This window comes from Equus asinus, chromosome 7 (genome assembly GCF_041296235.1).
Source record: "Equus asinus isolate D_3611 breed Donkey chromosome 7, EquAss-T2T_v2, whole genome shotgun sequence".
In the NCBI taxonomy this organism is placed as follows: domain Eukaryota; kingdom Metazoa; phylum Chordata; class Mammalia; order Perissodactyla; family Equidae; genus Equus; species Equus asinus.
The window spans coordinates 37,953-54,835 of NC_091796.1; the positions used below are offsets into that span (position 1 = coordinate 37,953).

A 16,883-nucleotide genomic window follows, 5' to 3' on the forward strand; every position below is an offset into this window, starting at 1 on the left:
TCTTCCTTTTTTTTTTTTTGTCTTGTCTAGCATGAAACTTGCTTGATTCTCCAGAATGGCACATGTGGTCAGCTCTTCTGACTGCTTCAGAGGCGAAGACTACCTTGATTTGTATGCAGAAGAGAGAAGGATGCTGTTTAGAAAAACAGCCGAGTATTTTAGAGAAATGACAGAGGAGGATAGAAATTCAGAGTTAGAAACCTTTGCCCTTCAAGTCCCATTCCCCTTTTTCATGAAAACCAACCTGAAGGGGGAGGTGAGCTGGGGGATGGGGTGCGGTTTGAGTCAGACACTGGCAAGGAGTGACCGTGAGCCTGTTGTTTCACCTCTCTGGGCTTCAGCTCCTGACCTCTGCAAAGGGGGTAATACATCTCTCTTGAGTGGCTCAAGATTAAAAACACTGTGTGTGCATCTCCTGCCCCAGGTAGCTCTTAGAAATACAGCCATGCGAGCCTTTAGTTCTCACCACCTCCCCCCAGTGGTGGAAATAGTGATGCGTTAGCCCCTCACCCACTTTGGGTCATTGAGGGACATCACAGGGTTCAGGCCCTATGTACCCTCCCTAGTTAGAGAGACAACAGTGCAAAAGGACCTGGATGAGAAGAAAGTACTGTTTTTAATTTCCCTCCTCTCTCCTGTGACCTGAGCCCAACAGGGTGGCAGCTGCCTCACCCAGACTCAGAAATGGTGCCGCAGCTTCTTTGGGGATGGTCTTGAGCCAGAGCTGCATCAGAATCATCAAAAACGTGCCGTTTTAGAGTTTTTAAGTAAAAAGTAGCTGAATGAGTTTAAGATGAAACCTGGGGACCTTGTTTTCAGTTGTGAGAAGAATGAACTTTTTGGTTAGCTTGGAGCGCGGCAGCTTGTTGCTGCAGAGGGAGCACAGGACCAGAGTCAGGAAATGGGGTCTTATTTCCAGCCTAGAATCAAGTAGCTCTGTGGCCTCAGGCAAATCTCTCACCCTCTCTGAGCCCTTCAGGATAGTGCTTGGAAAGGCTCTTCCAATTGGGAAGCTTACGATTCAATTGTGGGCCTGAAAACAATCACCAGACTTGGGGCACACACCAAACAAGACTTTCATGCTCTGAATGAAATGATTTATTTAAGTGTATGGGTAAGTGTAGAGAGACCTCCTTAGGTATCAAAAAACCCAAAATTTTACATTTTTAATATTTTTAACTTGGAAAATAAGAAATAATCGTTGTAATGGTAATGAATTATCCTTGGAGTCACATGACATTGACTGATGAAAACAGATGTATATTGCCAGAGCCTTATGACTCCAGAAATATCATTCACATAAAGTTTTAGTTTCTGAGTTGGAGAATAGGGACTGAGGGCCTTTTGCAGTTTGGGGTCAGGGTGGAGACGGGTGTGTGAGGGAGGACAAGTTCTGCCGTGTTCGGAGAGCCTGCCCTCTGTCCTCCTTTCCAGTTCGACACCGTGGGACCAATTCCGACTGGAAGAGCTCGCCCTACCAGCTTGGACTGAGCCTTATATCCTGTTTCTCCTCTGCAAGACCCAGCAGTAATGGGGGGCCTTCCCTGAGCTCTCACATCTTCATCTTCTGCACTCCTGAGTGCTGACAGCAGGTGCTGGGACCCTTGGTCCCTTGGGGTTCCCTGTCTGCCTGGAGCAAAAGCAGAGCCTCCATTTGCACATGTCTGGTGCCACCCTTTGGGATTCCCATGTTTCTGAACATGGCTTTCAATAAGCCTTCAATTGGCTATTTAAAAAAATTAGTCTTTGAGGTGGATTTTTTTTTAAATAGCTCTATAAGCTATAATTCACATGAAATAAAATTCACACTTTTAAAGTGTAAATTCAGTAGTTTTTAGTATATTCACAGAGTTGTGCATTCATTACTACTATCTAATTTTAGAACATTGTCTTCTCCCCAAAAATAAAGCCCATACCCATTAGCAGCCATCCTCAATTCCTTCCTACCCCTAGTCCCTGGCAGCCACAAGTCTACTTTCTCTGTGAATTTGTCTATTCTGCACATTTCACATAAATAAAATCATCAGTATATGGTCTTTTGCGTCTAGGTCTTTCACTTAGCATAATCTTTTCAAGGTTCCTCTTTCTTGTAGCATGTATCAGTACGTCATTCCTTTTTATGGCCGAATAATATTCAACTATGAGGATATACAGTACCACATTTTGTTTATCCATCATCAGTTGATGGACATTTGGGGTGTTTTCACTCTTTGCCTATTGTGAATAATGCTACTATGAAGATTCATGTACAAATTCTTGTGTGGACATAGGTGTTCATTTCTCTTGGGGATATATATAGGAGTGAAATTTCTGGGCCATATGGTAACTCTACGTTCATCAATTTTAGGAGCTGCCAAATTGGTCACCAAAGCAGCTACACCATTTTACATTCCTGCCCAAAATGCATGAGAGTTCAGATCCCTCCACGTTCCTACCAACACATTGTCATCGTCTCTTTGATTATAGTTATCCTAGTGAGTGAAAAGGTGACTCATGGTTTGAACTTTCATTTTCCGAATGACTAATGATTTTGAGCGTCTTTCATATGTTTACTGGCCATTTGTGTATCTTTGGAGAAATGTCTATTCAAGTCCTTGGCCCATTTTTAATGGGATTGTTTGTCCTTTTATTGTTGAGTTTTAAGCGTTCTTTAGATATTTTTGGTACAAGTCCCTTATTATAGATAGGAGTTACAGTATTTTGTCCCATTCTGCAGATTATCTTTTCACTTTCTTGATGGTGTCCTTTGAAGCACAAAGTTCTTAATTTTTATGAAGACCAGTTTATTTTTTTCTTTTGTTGCTATGCTTTTAGTATCAGATCAAAGAAATCATTGCCCATCCCAAGTAATGGAAATTTAGTCCTATGTATTCTTCTAAGAATTTTATAATTTTAGCTTTCACACTTAGTTCTATGATCCAAACTGAGTTAATTTTTGTGTGTGATATGAGTTAGGAGTCCAACCACATTGTTTTACCTGGGGGTATGAAGTTGCCCCAGCACCATTTGTTGAAAACACTATTCTTTTCCACCATCAAATTGTCTTGATATACTTGTCAAAAATCAATAGATCACAAATGTAAGGGTGTTTTTTGTCTTTTTTTCTGGGCTCACAATTCTACTCTATTGATTATGTGTCTCTTTTTATGCCAGCACTACACTGTAAATTTTGAAATTGAGAAGTGTGAATTGTCAAACTCTGTTCTTCTTTCACAAGAATTTTGTATTTTTTGGGTCCCCTTGCATTTCCATATAAATTTTAGGAGCAGCTTGCCAATTACTGCAAAAAAGGCAGCTAGGATTTTGTTAAAGGTTGAATTAAATCTGTAATCAAGTTGGGAAGTATCACCATCTTAAGATATTGTTTTCCAATCCATGAACATTGAATGTCTTCTTTCTTTCTTTCTTTAGTGACTTACGTAACTCTGTCTGTCCCTGAATGTCTCTGCTGGTAACTTTACGGAAAGTAGTTGGCAGCATGAGACTCATTAGATAACTGTAGTTCACATGTTAGAAATCAAGAGCGAGTTGACCAGTGTTCCAGATGGTCTTACTTCATGAATGAAAGGCTGTTTTGTTTTGTCCTATTTAGATGTCCATACATGCACTCGTACTATTTAGGTCTTTTTAAATTTTTCAACAATATTCTGTAGACTGTAGTTTTTAGCATAGAAGTCTTTCACTTCTTTTGTTATATTTATTCCTAGATATTTTTATCCTTTTTGATGCTATTATAACTGGAATTTTTGAAATTTCATTTTCAGATTGTTCATTGTTAGTGTACAGAAATACAATTTACTTTGGTGTGTTGATACTATATCCTGCAACCATGCGAAACTCATCTATTAGTTCTAAGAATTATTTTTTCTGGATTTCATAGGATTTTCTATATTCAAGTGCATATCGTACGCAAATAGATATATTTTAAATTCTTCCTTTCCAATCTGGATACCTTTTATTTTCTTCCCTGTCTTGGGTAGAACCTCTAGTACCACGTTAAGTAGAAGATGTGAAAGTGGAAATTCGTGTCTTGTTCCTGATCTCAGGGTGAAATCATTGTCTTTAATCGTTAAGTATGATGGTAGCTGTGAGTTTTCATAGATGCTGTCTGTCAGAGTAAGAAAGTTCCCTTCCATTCCTAGCTCGTTGAATGTTTTACATCATGAAAAGATGTTGTATTTTGTCAAGTGCTCTTTCTTCATCTATAGAGATGATCATGTGGCTTTTAGCCTTTATTAATATTATATATTACATTCATTGATTTTTCACATGTTAAACCAACTTTGCGTTCTTGTGATGAATCTCACCGGTCGTAGTGTATAGTCCTTTTTGTATGTTGCTGGATGTGGTTTTCTAGGATTTTCTTGAGGATTTTTATGTCTCTATTCATAATGGATATTGGTTTGTAGTTTTCTTTTCCTGTGATGTCTTTTTCTGGCTTTGGTATCAGGGTAATACTGGCTTTATAGGATAAGTTGGCAAATTTTCCTTCCTCTTTTACTTTTTAGAAGATTTGTGAAGGATTGATATTACTTTTGTAAATGTTTACTAGAATTCACCAGTGAAGCCATCTGAGCCTGAGCTTTTCTTTGTGGGAAGTTGCAAAATTACTAACTCACTGTGTTTACTTGTTATAAGTTTATTCGGATTTTCTATTTCTTCTTTGGTAGTCTGTGTCTTTCTAGGAACTTGTCCATTTCATCTAGATTATCCAATTTGTTGACGTACAGGTATTAGTAATATTCCCTTATAATCTTTTTTCAAAATAAAGTTTTTGTTTTAGAACAGTTTTAGATTTACAGAAAAATTGCAAAGGTAGTATAGAGAGTTCCTATATATACTACACGCAGTTTTCTCTGTTAACATCTAATATTAACATAGTATATTTGTTATAATTAATCTGCAAATGTTGATACATTATTATTAAATGAAGTCCATACTTTATTCAGATTTCCTGAGTTTTTACCTAATGTCCTTTTTAACTTTATGTTCTAAAATCTTGTCCAGGATACCACTTACATTTAGTTGTGATATCTCCTTAGGCTCCTCTTGGCTGTGACAGTTTCTCAGAATGTACTTGTTTTCCATGACTGCTATGAATTGAATGTTTGTGTGTTCCGCCCGCCCCCCCCAAATTCATAGGTTGAAGCCCTAATTCCCAGTGTGATGGTATTTGGAGATGAGGCCGTTGGCAGTTAATTAGGGTTATATTAGACCATGAGAGTAGGGTCCTCATGATGGAATGAAAGCCCTTATACAAAGAGAAAGACACAAGAGCTCTCTCTTCGCTATTCACTGTTCGCTGTTCACTGTGAGGATACAGAGAGAAGGCAGCCACCAGCAAACCAGAAGAGAGCTCTCACCAAACATCGAGTCTGCTGGCGCCTTGATCTTGAATCCCAGCCTCCATAACTGTGAGAAATAAATGTTGTTTAAACCACCCAGTCTGTGGTATTTTGTTATAGCAGCCCAAGCAGACTAAGACAGTGACCTGAACAGTGTTGAGGAGAATTGATCAAGTATTTTGTAGGATATGCTTTGATTGGGATTTTTCTGTTGTGTTAGACTGGGATTATGGGTTTTTGGGAGGAAGACTACAGAGGTAAAGTGCCATTTACATCACATCGTGTCAAGAGTACATACTATCAACACAGCTTATCAACTATTGATGTTGATCTTGATCACCTAGCAGAGAATGTTTGCCACATTTCTCCACTTAAAGTTGCTCTTTCTCTCACTTTCCATACTGTGCCCTTGGGAATGAACTCAGTGTGTGCAGCCCACACTTAAGGAGTCAGGTTCCACCTCCTTGGATGTGGTATATCTCCATAAATTATTTGGTGTTCTTCTGCATGGGAGATTTGTGTATTCTTCCCCCTTTATTTATTCAGCCATTTATTATGTCATAATGGACTCAGGGACATTATTTTATATGTTGAGTTATAATCCAATACCTTATTTTGTTGCTCATATCATTCCAGCTTTGGCAATTGGGAGCTTATCAAGTGATTCCTCTTTCCCTTTGACAGACCCCTATGATTATGGGTTTTGTTTTCATTTTTAGTACTTCCTTCCTTTCTGATATTATAAAATGCCCCAGGCTCATCTTTGTATTTTGTGCACCCATCCTAGAATCATTCATTTCTTCAAGGAGTTCCTTGGGTGCTAGGTAGGATTGTTACTACTGGGATCTTATGATTCTTCTTAATTCCTTACGCTCAATAGTGCTGTCCCCTCTTTCATTCCTGATTTTATTAGTTTGAATCTTCTTTTTCCTTTGTCAATCTACCCAAAAATTTGTTTTTTTATTGGTCTTTGATCTTTTCAAAGAACCATTTTTTTGTTATTTTCTGTATTTTTTCTATTCTCTATTCCATTTATTCTATTCTAATCTTGATCATTTCCTACTTTCTGCTTGCGTTGGGTTAAGTTTGCTCTTCTTTTCTAGTTACTAATGGTGGAAGTATAGATTATTGTTTTGAGATCTTCTTTTTAAATAAAGGTGTTTATAGCTATAAATTTCTTCTAAGCACTGCTTTAGCTGAATCTCATAAACTTTGGTATGGTGTGCTTTCATTTTCATTAATCTCTCTTTATTTCCTAATTTCCCTTGTGATTTCTTTAACCCATTGGTTATTTAGGAAAGTGTTGTTTAATTTCCATGTATTTGTGAATTTCCCAAATTTCCTTCTGTTATTGATTTCTAATTTAATTCCATTGTAGTTGGAAGGCATATTTTGTATGATTTCAGTCCTTTTAAATTTATTGAAACATGTTTTAGGGCCTAAACTGTACTCTGCCCTGGAGAATGTTCCATGTATACTTGAGAAGAATATGTATTCCACAGTTGGGTGACATGTTGTATAGATGTCTCTTAGATCTAGTTGATTTATGATGTTGTTCATCTTTATTTTCTTGTTGATCTTCTGCCTAGTTCTCTTCATTATTGAAAGTGGGATATTGAAGTTTCCACCATTTATTGTTGAATTGTTTATTCTTTCAAGTTTGTCAGTTTTTGCTTCATCTGTTTGGGGCTTCTCTTGTTAGATGCATATGTGTTTATAATTGTTATGTCTTCCTGATGGAATGACACTTTTGTCATTGTAAAGTGTTTCTTTGTCTCTAGTAACAGTTGTTGTCTTAAAGTCTATTTTGTCTGTTGTTAGTATAACCACTTAAGCACTCTTTTGGATATTGTTTGCATGGTATATTTTTTTCCATCCTCTTTCTTTCAACCTTTTTTCCCCTTGAATTTAAAGCATGTTTCCTAGGCACCATGTAGTTGGATAATGGTTCTTTTTTAAATTCATTTTTCCAATCTCTATCTTTTGATTGGAGTGTTTAATCTGTTTACATTTAATGTAATTACTAATGAGATAGGATTTGCACCTGTCATTTCCCTGTATATTTTCTATACGTCTTATGTCTTTTATTCTTCCTTTTTCCCTCTATTACTGCTTTCCTTTGTGTTAACTAGATATCCTTTAGAGTACTGTTTTCATTTTTTGTTGTTTCTGTTACTCTGTTTTTTCTGAATTGTTTTCTTAGTGATTTCCTGGGGGTTACAATTAACACCTTAATTTTAAAAAAATCTACTTCAGATTAATACCAACTTAATTTCAATAATATACAAAAACTTTGCTCCAGTGTATCTCTGTTCCCACCTGTCTCCTTCTGGTATTATTTTCATACAAACTACATTTTTATATTACTTTATCAAACACTTTTATAATTATTGCTTTCTGCAGTTGTCTTTTAATCAGAGAGAAGAAATAAGTTACAGGCAAACAAAAATACACTTATACTGTCTCATATAGAATTCTGTGCAGTCAGCCCTCAATGGAACCAATCCATGAAGTATTGGTTCCAGGACCTGCTGTGGATAACAAAATTCATGGATGCTCAAGGCCCTTATATAAAATGGTGTAGTATTTGCATATAACCTATGCATATCCTCCCATATGCTTTAAATCATCTCTAGATTAGTTATAATACCTAATACAATGTAAATGCTATGTAAGTAGTTATACTGCATGGTTTAGGGAATAATGATAAGAAAAAGATCTGTACATGTTCAGTACAGACACAACCATCATAGGCCTTTTGATCTGCAGTTGGTTGAATCCATAGCTACAGAATTTGTGGATACACAGGGCCAACTGTAATTACTTTAAATAGTGCTCTTTGTGTCTTCCTGTGGATTCAAGTTAATGTGTAGTGTGTTTTATTTCAGCCTGAAGGATGGCTTTAGTATTTCTTGTAAGGTCTACTAGTGACAAATTCTCCCAGTTCTTTTATTTGTTTGGGAATGTCTCGTTTCTCTCATTTTTGTTAGATGGTTTTGCTGGGTATAGAATTCTTGGTTGATATTCTCCCCGCCCCCCCCCCCCCCAACATACACACAACTTGGAACATGACATTCCTCAGCATTTCTTTTTTTTTCTCTTCTTTTAATTGATGTAAAATATACATAACACAAAATTTGCTATCTTAACTATTTTTTAAGTGTCAAGTTCAGTGGTGTTAATTATATTGTATATAATGTATATTAATTATACATCCACATTGTTGTGCAGCCGTCACCACCATCTATCTCCCTAACTCTTTTCATTTTGTAAAACTGAAACTCTCTATCTGTTAAACAATAGCTTCCCATTCCCTCCTCCCCCTAGTCCCTGGCAACCACCATTCTGCTTTCTGTCTCTATGATTTTGACGACTCTAAGTACTTCATATAAGTGGAATCATACAGTATTTGCCTTTCTGTGGCTGGCTCATTTCACTCAGCATAATGTCCTTTAGGTTCATCCATGTTGTAGCAGGTGCCAGAATTTCCCTCCTGTTTAAGGTTGAATGCTTGTATGTGTGGCCATTGTATGGAGGGACTGCACTTGCTTATCCACTCTACCATCAATGGACCTTTGGGTTTCTTCCACATTTTAGCTGTTGTGAATAATGCTCCTATGAATATGAATGTACAGATATCTCTTTGAGACCCTGCTTTCAGTTCTTTTGAGTGTATACTCAGAAGTGGAATTGCTGAGGCATATGATAATTATATGTTTAATTTTTGAGGGAACTTCATGCTATTTTCTACAGTGGATGTACCATTTTACATTTCCATCAAGACTGCACAAGGGTTCCACTTTCTCCATATCCTCGCCAACACTTATTTTCTGTTTTATTTTTTTGTTTGTTTGTTTTATGGTAGCTATCCTAACATGTGAATCCCCAGCATTTCTTTTTATTGTGTTTGTCCAGTTCTTGTTTGCCCCAGCTGGTACCTTGCCTCAGGTGTTTTCATAGCATTTTCTACACCATAAGGCAGTAGTCTTCAAATAGTACAAACCCCCTAAAAGAATTTTGAGAATTAACCTCTATACAGGGGATAATATGTTTTGAAGTTGGCATCTAAGTTTTCTCATAATAAATATAGTTACAAAGGTTATAATTTCCAGCATGTTGTAAAAGTTTCATTTAAAAATAAAACTTTTATCATATGATCTTTAATCATTAAACAGTTGCTACTGATTGTTCTTAACAAATCCCCTGAGGAAAGGGCTTTTACCACTGAGTGAGCTCTGACTCAGGTCAAATAAAGACAAAGGCTATGAGTAGGGCTTTTCCAGGGAGCTATGAGACAGGTTCAATAACGACAGTTCTGCGGGTGTGGGGCTTTCGGGTGAGTGCCAGACTGGTTCTGCCCCCTCTAAGGCTATTAGGCTGCTCATTTTCAAAGCTGAAGAGAGAGGGATAGGAAGTTAAAACACAACGCTTGCTATTCTGAGATTCGGCTGTTTTTCTGGAAAAAACACTCCTTGGATTGTTGCAAGCCTTTGGTTAATTTCCAGAATTCTCAGAAAGTTGGTTTTGACCATTTTCACCAATGTTCTCATTGCTTTTATGGAGGAGAAGATTTTTGCAGATCGCTCCTCCACTGTTCCTGAAGTGCTTCAGGATTGACTCTTAAAACAGCAGATACCCTGTGCTTCCCAAGCTCTTAGCCATCTTGGGTTTCCACTGCCCCTTGTCTCCTTGCTTCTTGACCAAGGAGAAGCTTCTTGCTCCTTGACAAAGAACTTGATTAGTAACATAGTTTACTCAATAGCATGTCACTTTGTAGCAACTGAGTGCTAGGTATCACTCATTCAGCAAACACCTGTCAGACCTAGGCCTTCTTGAATGGAAACAGACTCAAAACCATGGCGAAAAATTAGATAGGTAGGTAGGTAGACAGATAGATAGATAGATTTATATAGATAGGTAGACATAGATCTTTGTTTCCTAATTATAGTTTAGTGACCATGTTATTATTATTTGTTTAATATTTTTAAAGGGAATAAAATTTCATTTAGAAGCTGAGTCACTTTGTTTATTGGCCTCTTTATTTTGTATTTTAGATAATTTTTTAAAATTTTAAGAGGTGAACTCCCCCTCCCCCCCTTTTTACTATCCTGTTGTAGGAATAATAGTTGGGGTCAGCTATATTATCAAAATAACAATGGAATGACAGTTTATTTATTTGCAAGCTTTGGGAAATGAGTTGTACATCTGTGAATTTCCCCATAATGAATGATCTTACTTGAAAAAAATACTTGATTCTTTCCCTTTATTTACCAGATTTCAGAATAGTGGGTTGGTTCCCTAGCATCCTCCAAGAAGTGAAAAAATAAATTTTTGCTTATTGTTATAAACAAGTGTTTTTATACGTATTGGATGTGTTCCAATCCGTAGCAGTTATTATTCTTAGTTTCTTAGTGATGATTAAATGTACACATGGTCCCAACTTCAGCTGTGGGGAGATTATTCAGGCTGGTTCCTGAATCCTTTTGTTATGACCCTGATAGTCTGTGATAACTCCTTGCTTCCTAGAAGGATGAGATTCACAGGTTTATGTGAATTTCTTGCCCCATATCTAGAATTAGCCATTTCAACAAGGAGGCCTGGGTCCTTTTTTTTTTTGTTTTGAGTTGTTAAAATACACATAACATAAAATTTACCATCGTAGACATTTTAAGTGTGCAGTTCAGTGATATTAAATGCATTCACATTGTTGTGCAGCCGTCACCATCCATCCCCATAACTCTTTATTTTGTAAAACTGAAACGTCCCCCATTAAACAATAACTACCCATCTCCTCTCTCCCAGCACCTGGTAGCCACCATCCTGCTTTCTGTCTCTATGATTTTGTTGACTCTAAGTACCTCATATAAGTGGAGTCATACACTATTTGTCTTTTTGTGACTGGCTGATTTCACTCAGGATGATGTCCTCCAAGTTCATCATGTTATGGCATGTGTCAGAATTTCCTTCCTTTTTAAGGCTGAAGAACGTTCCACTGTATATATAACTTTCCATTGTATATGTATACCTCATTTTGCTTAGGAGTTCTCCATGTTATTCTGAATAGTAATCCCTTTTTACAGCCTTTTTACTCTATGGATAGTGTCTTTTGATGCACAAAATTTAATTTTCATGAAGTTTAATGTGTATTTTTTCTTTGGTTACCTGTGCCTTTGATGTCATACCCAAGAAATCATTCCCAAACACAATGTCCTGAAGCTCTTGCCCTATGTTTTTGTCTAAGAATTTTATAGTTTTAGGTCTTACATTTAAGTCATGGACCCATTTTAAGTTAGTTTTTGTAATGGTGTTAGGTAAGGGTCCAACTTCATTATGATAAAAGCATTTTATTTTAAAAAACATGTTGGCATGGAGCGCTAATTTTATATTTTTACTTACCTATTATGTCAGATTAAACAGATTAAACAGGTTAAATGAATGAAGGCACAATTCATTGTCATATAATTCTTAGTATACTTACCAGAAATTGAAAAAGTGAATGGCTCCAATGACTGGACAAAAAGTCTTGCAAGTCAAGTGGTTTCTAGTTCTTTGCTCTCAACAAAATTGAAAGTTGTATTAATTGAATTGTCAGCTAATAGATTATTAACAATAATTTTGATTATAGACCACTCTGCGATTGTTTATTTTTGGCACATGACTTGGTGAGAGTCGTAGAACTGAGCATCTGGCCTTGAGATCCTTCTCTCCATCTGCTCGTTTGTGTGAAAGAGCTAAGTGTGGACATCCACAGCAATGAGAAACAGCAGAAGAATCCATGCTACCCTTCCCTCATTCAGCAATAAACACTTTTCATTAAATGAAGGATTTTTTTAAATGTTTACTTTGGATGGCTAATAATTATTTATCAAATTTTATAACTATGTTTCAGTCATGATTTAATCATTGTAATGACTCAGTATAGAAACTTTTTGACCGTAAAAATCTTTTCATTTCATATTACTTTATTTATAATTGTGGTAAAATACACATGCATCAAATTTACCATCTTAGCCATTTTTTGAGTATACAGTTTAGTAGTGGTAATTACACAACCAGTGTTGTGCATCCAATCCAGAACTCTTTCCATCTTGGCAAAACTAAAATTCTATACCCATTAGACAACTTAGAAATATTTTTCACAAATAGAGCCTTATGGCCATATGAAAAAAAATGCTTAACTTCAATTTATCTATCTATTTTTGTTGCAGAGAAGAGTGATAGGGTAATCAGGCATAAATTATTAAGACGAAATATTAGGATTAAATTCTCTTGGGTAGTGTAATGGAAACAAGAGATCAAAGAGAAAAAGGAACCTTGTAGCATTTCTGATGGTTATGAAGGAGCTTGTTCATTCTATTTTAAAATGCACCATGGTGGTATGAAATCTCTATGGCATTTAGATTTCATTGGCTATATTTAAAAGATCATATGATAAAATATTTTTAAATGAAATATTTATAGCATGCTGGAAATTATATCCTTTGTGACTATTTATTTTTATTATGAAAAATTTAGATGCCAACTTAAAAATATAGTATCCTTTCCTTAGTGGTAGTTTTCCAAAATTCTTTAGGGAGTATGTGATGTTTGAAGACCACTATTAGGGCATAGGGATCCCAATGAAAATGCCTGAACCAGCACTAAAGGTCGCCTCCTAATATGCTCAGTGACTGTCATGGCTATTTGTCGCCATGGCAGGGCTAACAGCAAGGGACTGTGGAGCTTCAGTCATTCACCTACTGTCCCACTCTCAGACCAGTGGAACACCTGTTCTGGGAGGTCATCTCACTCTAAACCAGTTGCTGACTGCAAACAAAGCTCGATACTTACTAAGGAAAGTTTTAAGAAGAACTTGCGTTGCTGGCCTGGGTTAGCAGGCAAGTTGGACAAATGCATCAAAAGTCCACCTTTCCCTCCCAGAACCCTGACGACAGCTGTAATCCCTTTAGAAGGGACTCAGATCCACAGAATGAAAGGCAACTCACAGAATGGGAGAAAATGTTTGCAAATCATATATCTGATGAGGGATTATATATATCAGATAAGGATAATAAGCCAGTCACAAAAACACAAAACTTTCTGACTCCACTTATATGAGGTACTTAGAGTCATCAAATCACGGAGACAGAGAGTAGGAGGGTGGGTACCAGAGGCTGGGGGAGTGGGGGTGGGGGTTATTGTTTAATGGGGACAGAGTTTTGGTTTTACAAGATAAAAAAGAGTTATAGCAGATGGATGGCGATGATGACCACACAACAATTGGAATGTGCTTAATGCCACTGAACTGGACACTTAAGAATGGTTAAGATGCAAACTTTACGTTACGTGTGTTTTGCCACAATAAAAAATAATTGGAAAAAATGCTTCTGTGTCACATTTCACATTTCTTCTTGCCAAACTTGGGAGTTCATTCAACATGTGAAGGGTGTTCACCATGTAGCTGGGCTGACGAAGCCAGCCTCATTGTCAAAAACAAATCGGACTTGCTTTCTGTCAGAAAAAGTCTGAATTCATTTTCATCTCAAATTAACATGTTAAGATGTATTTTGAGGAAAATTATTAAAAGAGCTGAGAGTCAAATTGAGATGCATCTTGGATTAATTACCAAATGTAGTTATGACTAAAATGCCGTGGAACTAACTTCTTTAACGCATGCTGCTTCTCATTACTTAAATGGTAGAATGTGGCATAAGTCTGGAAGGAGGGAGAGGAATGAGTGATGGCTCATGTCGCTTAGATGACAGTGAGTGTGTTGTGGCCAGTTTGGGGGAATATCCAACTAGGAATTATATAGAAAAGTCAGAAATACTCTTATTAGTTTCATTAGGCATGGTTAAACTCTAGGTATTTAATGAAAAGAACTCATATACAGTGGTCCCCCCTTGTCTGCAGTTTTACTTTCCAAGGTTTCAGTTACCTGCACTCAACCACAGTCCAAAAACATTAAATAGAAAGTTCCAGAAATAAGCAGTTCATAAGTTTAAATTGCACACTGTTCTGAGTAGTGTGATGAAATCTCACGCTGTCCTGCTCCATCCTGTCCGGGCTGTGAATTGTCCCTTTGTCCAGCGGATCCACACCCGCTCCTGCCCATCAGTCACTTAGTAGCCCTCTGGGTTATCAGAACAAGGTATTGCAGTGCTTGTGTTCAAGTCACCTTTATTTTACTTACTAATGACCCCAAAGCACAGGAGAAGTCGTGCTGGCAATTCAGATATGCCGGAGACAAATTATTGTTGTTAATCTCTTTCTGTGCCTAATTTATAAATTAAGTTTTAACATAGGTATGTGTGTGTAGGAGGAAACCATAGTATATATAGGATTCAGTACTATCCTCCGTCTCAGGCATCCACTGGAGGTCTTGGAACGTATGCCCTGAGGATAAGGGTTAGGGTTACGGTTGCTCTGGAAGTCAGCATGTATTCGGTGCATGAGATGGGAAAGAGGGTGATTGACTCTCATTGAAATAAGCAGTTCGTTATGTGACTGGATAACTGTATCTGAAAGGAATCACATTAGACTTAGGCTGTAGCCTTGATTTCTTGTTTTGAAAAGTTTTGTAGCCCCAGGATGTAGCCCTGTGTTGGGAGAATCTACACTGCTGCAGTGGGCCAGCTGAGGGTGCGTGCTTGGAATACATACTGAGAAAAAAATAATGCTTATCTTTAAACAATGGGGGAGGGATTTTTAGGTTTGCTCTGCTCTGCTTGCACAGGCCCCACCCCCAAGGGAGGCCCCTCTCACCACAGCAGGGGAGGAGGAGAGCCTTCCTGCCCCTACTGGGGCACCCTGAGCTCACAGCCCCCTTCCCTCAGCCTGTATGTGGGAAGCAGCCTTTGGGAGTCTGATTAGTCATCAAAGGTGGCTTTTCCCGGCCACTATTTTGGATTGACCCGCTGTTGGGCACCTTGAAGTTTTTATTCCTGGGGGGATGCGGGATGGCTAAGGGGCTTGCTTTTGTTTGCTTTTAAAAGGGAAATAGGAGCAGGCTCAGTTCTCAGAGATCTGGAAGTTGACGTCTGGAGACTGATTCCCTTAAAACCAGTGGCTTTGTGTGTGTGGTCCCCAGACCAACGGCATCAGCTTCTCCTGGGAACTTGTTAAAAATGCAGGTTCTTGGGCTGCACTCCAGATGAGCCAATCCCAGAACTCTGGGCCCAGGTGGTTCTGCTGCCTGCCCACATTTGAGAACCAGGCAGACCCATATGCTTTGAGCAGATTTGCTCTTGACTAGCTGACGTGACGTCTAGATGATGTAATGACTAGTTTTGTGTAAACATGAGACATTTCGTTTTTGTGTATGTTGGAACCACTATAGTTAGTTTTCAGTTAGATTGAAGAGCACAGAATCTGTCCTGCCTGATGAGTGAAGGCCCCCATTCCAAGTGAGGGACAATAGAGTGTCCTAAACCGGAACCCTGAGGCCAAACAAACAGGTGGTGTCCTTGGATCCCTGGACAATTGAGCCCATGGGAGGTGACCTAGGGTCCTCTCCTGGCGGGTGGCCTGGAGCTGTGCAGGCCACTCCGTGGGCAACTGAACCAGGGCCAGGGGCTGCTGGGAAACAAGTGGGCCCTGGGCGTTTCCCAAAGCAGCAAGAGGGAAGGCTGTTTTTTTTTTTGAAAAGAGGCCTGCTCTGTCTTTTTGGCCAGAAGCAGGACCTGTGCTCCTATCTCAGATTTGCGAAGCATCGTTTTTACCCCGATTCCTTCCTTCTTTCAATTTTGCTTCCACTTCTCATCGTTTTGAAGTGCAGGCTTTTTGTCTTTTTAAAATGCAAATCATATCAAGTCACTTCCTTACTTAAAATTAAGATTGTTACAGGACTTCCCGTTGCCGTTAGGAAAAAGTCCAGAAGTTTCAGCTGGCCCTCACTTCCCTCCTGCCTTGGTGTTGTGCAGATGCTGTTCCCTGGGCCTGGACAGCCACCCCAGGGCCCTCGCTATCGTGGACTTTGGTTTCGTTACATCCAGCATACTTGTAATTAATTTTGACATTGCCTTCTCCTCTACAACCTGAGCCAGCACCTGTCCTGCCCTCAGAACGCAGGCCAGTGTCGAGTGAACTATCCCCTCAGTGCTGTCTCCATTCCCGTGTGCGTTCCATGAGGACGGGGAAGCCATTCATTGCTGTGTCCAGGCCTCATGGAGGCGCAGCAAACGCTTGTTAATTAAGTGAACAAGCCACGCCTTATTTCTGGTGCCCTTTCCCGGCTGTTCATTTCTCCTATCTCTTGTGTTGTAGTTTGGGGCTGAGTTCCGAAGGTTCTCTTTGGACCGTCAAAAGCCTGGGAAGTTTGAAGACTTCTACAAGCTGGTCGTGCACACACACCACATCTCCAACACCGAAGTGACCATTGGCTACGCGGATGTGCATGGCGACCTGCTGCCCATCAACAATGATGACAACTTCTGCAAGGCGGTCTCGAGCGCAAACCCTCTGCTCAGGGTGTTCATCCAGAAACGAGGTACCCAGGAGGCTGAGTTGCTGCTCTCACCCAGCGCTCATTTCAGAAAGAAATAGTTTTCAGTTTTGTCT

General features: G+C 38.6%; 1 protein-coding gene across 1 annotated transcript in view; it reads left to right on the top strand.

Annotated features, from left to right (window-relative positions):
- Nucleotides 1-16,883, top strand: part of PARD6G (par-6 family cell polarity regulator gamma) — a 96,326-nt gene that overhangs the window by 16,300 nt on the left and 63,143 nt on the right. Inside the window, exon 2 of the mRNA XM_044743990.2 lies at nucleotides 16,590-16,812. Coding sequence (XP_044599925.1) covers nucleotides 16,590-16,812 — 223 coding nt within the window. The remainder of the gene's footprint in view (nucleotides 1-16,589; nucleotides 16,813-16,883) is intronic.